Source organism: Penaeus monodon, chromosome 16 (genome assembly GCF_015228065.2).
Source record: "Penaeus monodon isolate SGIC_2016 chromosome 16, NSTDA_Pmon_1, whole genome shotgun sequence".
Taxonomy (NCBI): Eukaryota; Metazoa; Arthropoda; class Malacostraca; order Decapoda; family Penaeidae; genus Penaeus; species Penaeus monodon.
In genome coordinates, this window is record NC_051401.1 from 34,679,128 (window position 1) to 34,689,127 (window position 10,000).

General features: G+C 44.6%; 1 protein-coding gene across 1 annotated transcript; it reads left to right on the plus strand.

The window, feature by feature from the left end:
- Positions 1–3,653: 3,653 nt before the first annotated feature.
- LOC119582724 lies at positions 3,654–9,499 on the plus strand (the record flags this gene model as incomplete). Its single annotated transcript, XM_037931153.1, is given in 10 exon segments — positions 3,654–3,986; positions 4,142–4,300; positions 4,706–5,036; positions 5,149–5,299; positions 5,575–5,745; positions 5,986–6,136; positions 6,627–6,762; positions 8,183–8,294; positions 8,562–8,739; positions 8,947–9,499. Coding segments are annotated over 10 exon segments (1,853 nt in total), but the record flags the coding sequence as incomplete, so codon positions are not given.
- Between the last annotated feature and the right edge of the window lie 501 nt (positions 9,500–10,000).

The window sequence follows — 10,000 nt, forward strand, 5'->3', positions numbered from 1 at the left end:
TCTACGGGTATCTAACTATCAAGAATAATACGATCGCTTGAGATTTACCCAAAACATGCAAGCGACTTCTAGAGGGTGAGAAAAGCGTGAATAATAAGCGAATAATTATTCTAGCTTAATCACTAGTCCTACATTAATTAACGAACGTCACTGCAGGTCACACCAACTCTAAAGTTGCCGATCGAACGAATAACTACGGTTTCATCTGTACTTTACTATCGCAACATCGGAGCGTAGATCTATTAGGCGATATGGGGAATGATATGGGGAAGACCCTAACGCTATACTCAAAATAATGAATTTATATAAAATTGTGTTACAAGCTCCATTCTAGTGCCAATAGTCAAGATGGGAAGAAGAGAATTAAATGATATGATATTCGTGATAAAAATAAAATCATGAACGCGTTAAATTCGTTGCAATTAAAACAATGCAAATCTCTAATAATTAGAGAAAGTAATCAACTACTTGATTAACGAACGATATTCATGTTTGTTGACCGCTTTCCGTGATCACACAGTAATGCGATCTAAGGTCAGAAAAATATTGTGAGAAAGTGCCATTTGCTGTCACTTAGCACTTTTACCCAACAAAACCAACATGAGAGAGACTGCACAATACAGCTAAACACATCTATGAGTGAAGAAGTGAAGGAAAGGAAGTGTCTTCAAAAATTCACGTGGTTTTGAAGACAAAGTCATACCGTGGAAAATTGGTCGAGCGAATTTCGGAGACTGTGTGTCCATGTTGCGAGCCAAAAGGACGCAACAACTACCTTGCCACCAGACTGTAAAAGTCTGTTGGTGAACAGTAATGGTAGTCAACATAGTTATGACTCACAACACATGTAAAGGGAACACACTACTAGACGATGTCTTGGGGTAAGAGCTGAGTGCGGGGCCAGCCAGCCCTGATGGGCCAGAGGCGGTGATGACCTGGTGACGTCGAGCACTGGGCACGAACTGAGAGGTCAGACGAGGTCAGATATAATCATCATCTAAGCCCTCGCTGAGTATTTGGTTCTTAACTCAACTTAGAGCCACGTGACAACCAGCCACGTGGTCTTGTCAAATGGGTTACACAAATTGTGCTGATGTACATGCCATATATATATATAATATATATATATATATATATATATATATATATATATATATATATACATACATATATATATGTATGTATATACATAAACACACACACACATATATATATGTGACTGATGTTTAACATGTCAATCATATGGAACATAAGTAAAGGTTTATATCATTTAGTATAGTGTAATCAGCGTATTATTATTATGCATGTGATTTATTTACCTTCTCATTGTTAAGAAAAAGGTCAGACCAAGAATGCAAAAATGAGCGAAAAGAGAGGGCTGTCTTTAAGAGTCCAGTTGGCGTCCGCGCTGCTTCGTGCAGAGGCCAGCTGCACGCGTTTCGGCAGAGCGAGATCCCGCCGGCGGAGGGAACGCTGTAGGCAGATCCGCAGCATGATCCGAAGGGGGAGAAAGCAAGAATCCTTCCTTGAGGAACTGGCTTCGAGATGGTCGAGGACGCTCGAGTTGAGTGTTGCCTCTCGACGTCATGCATGATTTATTGAAATTCCAGGAAGGAGAAAGAGCTGGCTTTATTAGGGAAGCGAAAGTTGGTGAAACGGAGGAACGAACGCTGTATCAAACTACTGCCTACTGCAGCTAGAGCGGTAGTTTCATATAGAATATCGCACTTCTATGTCAACTTCATATTTGTGCTTCTTGAATATGGAAAAATATGTATACTTTATATGGCTATAAAGCCTAAATGACAGATGAACTCATTCCATTAATCCGTTGCCTGGCGTGTGCCTCTGTATGTTAGGCCTTTAATCCATCAGTATCCTTAGAATGACGCAACATTTGGCCGAGTGCCGCCGTGTGCAAGGTCCGGGTGTCTGTCCCGCACAAGGTTGATTGGATAATGGCATCCTGAACCTTGCTTGCATCGCCAGTGCCATCATTCATTCCCCCAAGATGTTCACCTTTAAAAGATATCAAATGGCTGTGCCTGCAACGCACATGACGTGCTTGTGGCGAATCTCCACCAGCGATTGTGGCTTAAAGTTACATCCGTAGCGTTCGCGACTTACATGCCCTGCTGCGTGGCTACGACCCCGTCCCTGACTATCCGCTCTCTCGTGATCAGCCCGTAAGCGAATCGTTTGTTAATGAAGCCAGAGGAAGAACTGACTTCGTGGGGGCGAGCTCATTAGAAAAAGGAAATTGATTCGTTTTTTCCGCGCCAAATTGTAATTTTGAAAAATCACAGTAATGTAGTTATTTATTATGCATGTAGTCAAACCTGGAATTATCCCGGAAGCTTAACTCTTTGTTTATAGCATGTTGGTTGTCATGCAACACTTAATATTCCCATTGTACATGTAATTGTTATTTCAAAGGGTCATTTTGGTATAGATAACTACGCAGTTACAAAAGTAAATTGAATAATCTTGTCGACACAATCCAGTCAAACGCAGCATGGCTACACGAGAGTAACCTAAAGGTTCGTTTGCACAAGGAACACATCAGTGTATTCACAGTCAGGATGATAAGAACAGATTATGGTTATTTGCACGTAGCAGCTAATTTCAAATAACACTAATACACGAAATGTTAAGAACAATTTGATTCAGTATGTAATATCTCTGTATTCATTTTCGCACTTTGTTATTTCTCTTGAAAATATACGAAAACTTGTACTGTGCATTGCTTCTGTCACTCAGCTTTCATTGAGATTTATCAAGTCCCAGTGTGCCAACGGATTCCCCTGTGTTCCGCTGACTCATCCGACAAAAGTAAGAAATGCAATAGAAACAGTTTATCACCACAAATTAAGTTGCAGGTTGATTAAAAATGTGGTCATATATTTACATAGACAGATGCGCGCGCACATGACTGCCATAGTCACACCCACCCACGCACACACACACACACACGCACACACACACACACACACACACACACACACACACACACACACACACACACACACACACACACACACACACACACGCACGCACGCACATCCACACACACACACACACACACACACACACACACACACACACACACACACACACACACACACACACACACACACACACACACACGCGCGCGCGCGCGCGCGCGCTCACAGACACACATGCAGTGAGTGAGTATGTGCGTGTGGCTCTGTATTTGTAAGCAGGGTAATACTTGAATAACCAGGGGCAGGACGTTGCATCCAGGAAATAATAAAAATGGTCATATATATCTGAAATACTTGAAGGTAAACGTCAGTAGAATTCTATTTTTAAATCTGCCAACATTTCGTCCCTTTCACTTTGATGAGTATTTTTCAATACGTAATTTTCTGCAGCCGCTTTCCCTTTTTCTTCCAGGAACAATAGTACTATTACAAAGCCATCATTACAAAAGCGTGTTCTGAGACGCTCTTGGTTGGATTTCTAATTATGGAAACACAGGCAACCAAAGATGGGATTTTTTCTGATGCTGCATACAATAAAATAAATAAATTATATATCATATATAGACAGATAGATAGATAGATAGATATACATATATTTTCTTTGTTTTTTCCTGGCGAAGTTTTATGCGTCAGCTCCTGTTTCCCCAGGAACCGCTGGACACGACGATGGTCACCACCACCACCTTGCTCAAGGCTCGGACCAGCAAAGCCAGTGGGCCGCCACAGATGACCTCGACTCTGTGATAGAGCTCCTCACAAATCTCTCCCCAAACTGTTCTAATAACAACTATAACAACAGCCACACCCCCAAACAAACCGCGACGCCCACGCCAGGCGAGGGAGAAACTCACACTAAGCCAGCACCCTCGTTTCCGGATGAAGAGGTAGGGTCGCCCTCCAGCACCATTGACTCGCGATCTTCTTCGAGAACGAGGTCGAGCGGGAGGTCTTCGGGCTCCGAGAGCGGTCTGCGGGACAGAGGTAAGCAGCGAACTGAGCGTCTCGTTAGAGCGGACTGCCATCTTGACCTGATGCCAATCAGAATGAAAAAATAACCAGTTATAGCGGTAATTTTGTAGAATATTCTCAGATGTAGCTGTGCTTAAATATTCTATCTCTTTCCTTTGGCTGTCCAGGGGTGTGGGTGGTTTGGTGTCCAGAGTGTGGCTACGAGGCACATGTCCCTCCAGGGGGAGTCGAGTGCTTCCCTCTGAACTATGTCCTGCAGAAGCAGCTGGTCCTCGAAGCGCTCAACTCCTCCTCCACCACGGTGTATTGCGACCTCTGCCATGACGGTGAAACTGAAAAACTAGTTCCATGAATAGTTTTAGAATAGTGCACTCACAATTTGATATCCAAGTAGAGATAGATATTAATATTCACTAGCTCTATTTATTTGCATGCATATTCCTTGGACATCAGACCATAAGCGATTAACTGCGCATGACGTAACTGAAAGTATGGCTCCATTGCGAGTTGGACATGAGCCTACAGAGTGAGGAGAGCGTGTAGCGTCATTACCATTCTAGTGCTAGGGAGGGCCTTGTGTTCCACGGGCCTTGAGACTTATTGCATGATAAAGGTTTCGCTTTCAGTACGTGAAAAGATTCACTAATAAAGCATTAATTCCTTAAGGATTAGAGATTTGCTTTGTGCTCTGTGCTTAATACAAAACGTTTAACTAACCGTTTCTACCCCAGACGTGGTGGCCGAGGAACGCTGCAACACGTGTCCTGTCAACTTGTGCCGTCTGTGTAGCCACGCCCATACCCGCCAGCGCCGCACCACCCACCACGCCGTCATTTCTCTTCAGGAGGCACGTAGTATGGGTATCCGCGAGGTCGCTCACACGCTTGTGTGTGCCACACACGGCGAAGGCGAGGTAGGATGGTGGTGCCAGAGCTGCCATGAGCCATTGTGCGCCGCCTGCCTCGCCACGCTCCACCGTGGGCACCCCACGCTCACCGTCGACCAGGAGGCACCCCAGGCTCGCAGGAACCTTACCACCCTGCTTGACCAGGCATCCACGAGGTCAGCCTGCCGTCAGTAACTACATTGCATTACTTAAACATAAAAAAGTGACATGGTCAAGAGGGGAAAGTTAAATGCCTCCCCTCTACTCTAATTTCCTGTCGGCTTGCAGGATGGATGACCTCCTGAGCACAGTGGAGGAGCTTACGGGGGCGGCAGTCAGAGTGCAGCAGAGGGGCAAAGCCGTCGGCGATCAGGTCAACGCCTTCATCGATGACTACATCTTGGCTCTGGAGGAGCACCGTCACACGCTCCTAAGACAGGTCAGTGGTCATCATGAGTAGGCGGTCGCCTCCTGCTCTCGCTCACGGTATTTGAGCTGTAACTCTATTGAAGAAGCCTCGAGCCGTCCTTAACTATGCTCCCATCCTCTATAAGTATTCGACCGTGAACTGGGAAGTGTCAGAGAAGTTATCATACATGAGTATTTTTAGAAAGTTTGTTGTGTAAACTGCCAAAACTGCCATCGTGATGTTGCTGGAAAATTAATCCACTGAGATCGCGTCATCATTAATGTCAAGACGTGATACCCATGTAGGTGCGGCAGGCATGTGAACGAGCACAACGAGGGATCGTTACGGAATCGCAGCGGGCGGGCCAGATTGCGTCGTGGCTGCGACAGGGATGTGACCTGACACATGACCTCCTGAACCATGCGGGCGACGCGGAGGCACTTGCCCTGGCGCCTCTCGTGACTCATAGGCTACAGGTCGGTACCAAGGGCTCAATTCTTTCAGTAATACAGATTACGGCATCCATTGATATCTTAGCGTTTATATTTTTAACTAAGGTTTAATGAAAAGACTCATGACCATGTAAGCTAATCTGATCTTAACGGCTGTATTTCGTAACTTAGAATGCATGAATCAGCTATGTAGAAAACATAGCCCCTAAAGCTCCGCTATCTGTATAGAACTAACCATGCCGTTCTGCTTCCCTCTTCTCGAAGGCGCTGCTGGCCGAGCAGGTTCGCGGCTGGACGAGATGGGAACGGCTCGCCCTCCTGCGTGAGCACCGCGCCGGCCGAGTCAGAGGTCACAAAATCCATGGCGTCATAGCAGACGCCCCGGCCGACCCGGCCACCTCGAGATTAAAACTATGTAAATATATTCAATATATAATGAAGTGAATTATCTTTTGGGTCTACAGCTTAATGGTTTAATGTTATAACAGGTGAACAGTGTTCTGAGGACGCAAGCTCATAAACCTAGACATAAAAATTGAATGTAATGGATTTCACTTTTACATTCGAAAATTGATCAGAAAAAAATACTTTAGTTGTAACAGTATACTACCTCCTCACACGAGGTCGTAAATCCTTGGTCTGACGACATTCTGGACAGCCGATAAAGAACATTCGCGCCAGTCACACCTGCGTGACACCCGGAAGCGTATTCTGAGAGTTTGCTAAGAAAGATTAGTCGCATTTATTCAGAATGCACTGCAATCTTCAAAGCTAACACAGGTTTGATCGTAAAGACACAGACTCTTTTTAAGATAAAATATGCTTCCTAAGAGGTAGTTGTACTAACCATCCAATTCTTTTAATTTGCGTAACTATACATTGATTATAAAACTTTGACTTCTCAGTGTGTGACATGAGCAGTGTGGCTGCAGGGGCACGAGTCATGGCATTGGTCGTGGCCCGGGATGCCGACGGGCAGCCCATAACCCACGGCGGGGAGGACCTGCACGCCGCCGTCCTCACGCGCGACGGCAACACCCTGTGAGTTGGTCTCCAAGCAGTGCCCATACATACTCATCTCTATGTGTGTGTGTGTGTGTGTGTGTGTGTGTGTGTGTGTGTGTGTGTGTGTGTGTGTGTGTGTGTGTGTGTGTGTGTGTGTGTGTATGTGTGTGTGTGTGTTTACATATATTGGCCTCTTCCTTGATGACGTTATCCAGGGCCTGCACACGCACCCCAATAGCAAAAGAGCGTGTTAATTGCGTGTTGTCTTTGTAACTTCAGAGAGTTCTCATTGTTTTATGTTTATTTCATCAAGATGTCGTGTTTTGAGCACTGCAAAGCATTAACAACTAAATATCAAAATGTACAAATGCAGATATTATGCAACGATGGCATGTAAGCTAACCATTGGAATGAATCTTATTCTGGCAAAGGTTAGCCGTCCGATTCAGTGAAATTGCCATATAATGTGCTGTTCTGATGTCACAAAATACCTAATAGATGTGCAAAGTATTCATACGAACGAAACTCAAAGCTTCCACGCTGTTAGAGGGCTTCACGTTTTTCACAAAGGATCGCCAAAGCATTGACAGCCAGACTTCTTCATTAAATTGACATGTTGAGATAATGTTTGCGGTCCTAATGAACCATCAACGCACTATTTTGCTAGAAATATACGTACGTCTGTCGGATGTAAAGAAAAAATGAGAATCACGGTAAAACCAAAATGAATGCCGATACATATAGTTTTTAATGAAATACATCTTACCTATTCCTGTGGTTACAAAAATATACCATAAAATTAATTTATTATAAGCAGGAGCAAGGTCGGGTCTTCCGGCCGTGAAAGACTCGACGAGAATTTGCAGTATATAGACATATTTGTTAATATTTTATTTCCAACATGCCCATTGTGTCGTTAACATAGATCTCAGAAACAGAATGTTTTGACGACCGTAACATCAGATGAGTTCATGACTGGCGAGTGCTAAGCTGGCAGGGATATTTTTTACCACATGCCCCCTACCCCCAGTCCCTTGCTTGTTGTTGTCGTGGGTGGGCTTAGGAGACGGACACTGAGGCCCAAGGTAATGGGATCTTTCCTATCTTGGGCCCTGACTCAACTAATTTTGCATGGTCTTTTCTTCACCCCCTTTCCCTTTCTTTCTCTTTTTCATCCTCTTCTTCTGTCCACTTATCCTAATCGTTAACTCGGTTTTACACAAGACCTTATCATAATGCTATACTCAGGGGCTTCGCCCCCAAGCCCCACCCTATGGCTGTATTTTGAATATGCCGCTAATGACCTTAGATGTTGACGCGGCAGAATGTTTTTAGTAAATAGATAAATTACCACATGAATTTCCGGGTGATCAATTTTTTCTTGTAAATGTTGTATTTTCTTGTAAATAAAATTTTCTGACAGCCCATTGTGCTAAGCTATATTATGTACGATCAGGTGCGGATGTTCCGTCCGGGACCGCGAGGACGGGTCCTACGAAATCACTTTCAGCCCCCCGATGCCTTCTGCTGCCCTTCTGCACGTCACAATCCTGGGCTTCCACATTCAGGTGAGCGCTGTGGCCTCTAGCAGCCATACGCTGAGTGATACCGCGGCCATCGGTTTCTTGACGGTCTTCACGTCACAAAATACAATCGTCGTTGGGCAAAGAGAGAGCTATCGTCATATTTAATGTTGTTTGGGAAATATTTAATGGAATTTAATTAAAGTTTTTGTATATTATCTATGATTTACTCAAAATAAAACACTTTATATGTCCAAACTAATGTGTATTTTTGTTCATGACTTAAATTTTTTTCTTTGCTATGACCCCAAGGGCAGTCCGATGGAGATGACGGTGGTTTCCCCCTCCCAGTCTGCGAGCGCGTCCGCGGGTGATGCGAGCAGGGACGGAGCCTTGGGGCGGAGGCATACGGGGGTCTTCCACTGCTGCACCTTCTGCTCCAGCGGCGGCGACAAGACGGCCACCTGCGCGTGCGGGGCGACCATGCCAGGTGCATTAATTCCACCGTCTGTCTGATGTCGACCTTAATCGTATTAATCATAACTCTGTTTTTTATACTTCTACATATTTATATTCTTGCTATTCTTGCTTACTGCTGCAACCTGAAAAGACGAATTATAAATATTATTTTGAAGCTTCATCTTCATTTACAAAGACGAAAACATCAGTATATGAATTTATTTTGCATCTCCCACAGGCGGCTATCAAGGCTGCGGTCACAGCCACGCAGGGCACCCTGGCCGCAAGCACTGGTCCTGTTGCGCCCAGGCCAACCCCTCCTCTCCCTGCACGCGACCCCCATCCCAGTATTACCAAGTCACACTCTGAGATCAACCCTGCCATTGCTACCAGAACCGTGTCGCTCGTCATCGTGGTATTTCCAGGTCTAACCATAACCATACACTACCACAACGACCATCAAAAGTAGTGCTCTCAGGCCACACTCCTTAGTTGAACGTCCTCGAGGTTAGACTTGGCTGGCGCCGCCCGTCGACTGACCCGTTGCGCCCTGCTCTGCTGCCTCCTTTCCGACGCGACGGAACTACCCATTTCACTTCGGAACACAAATCTTTACGCTTTTTTGCACGTGATGATTTAGAAATGCGTTCGTGAGAGCTCATGTATTTTTTGTTACTTAAATGTTGTATATGAATATATAGTTATCGTTCTGTTCTATTGTGTCATAAGTAAAAATATGTCTATAATGTCGTGCGTGTAAATGTGCTGCATGTTAAATGAGATACATATTGCGAGGCTGTTTTATTAACCAACATAAATATCAAAGTCAGAGTAGTTCCCCTATCCAAGTGGATGTTAGTGACATGTTCGTTGAGAAACATGTTTATTAAGCCACAGGATGCTTCGGTAGGATGGCCAGTTCCTCTCCACCCCGACTTTGACTCAACATGCTGACCCCCCTTCAGCGTGGGTAGGAGAAGGGCAACCGTGCGCGAACCCAGGGCCTTGGGCTGCCACCTCCACTCATAAAAAAAGACACATACACACACAAATAAACAAATAAATAGATTAAAAAAACACACACACAGACAATCAGTCAAACACATATACACAAATTAACAAACAAATAAACAAAACACACACACACACACACTTACACACACACACACAGATAGATAGATATACAGATGTGTGTCTATATATACGAGTGTATATAAAGAGAGAAAGACAGAAAGAAAGAGACAGAAACAGAGGGACAGAGAACTGAGACAGAGACAGAGAGAGACTGAAGC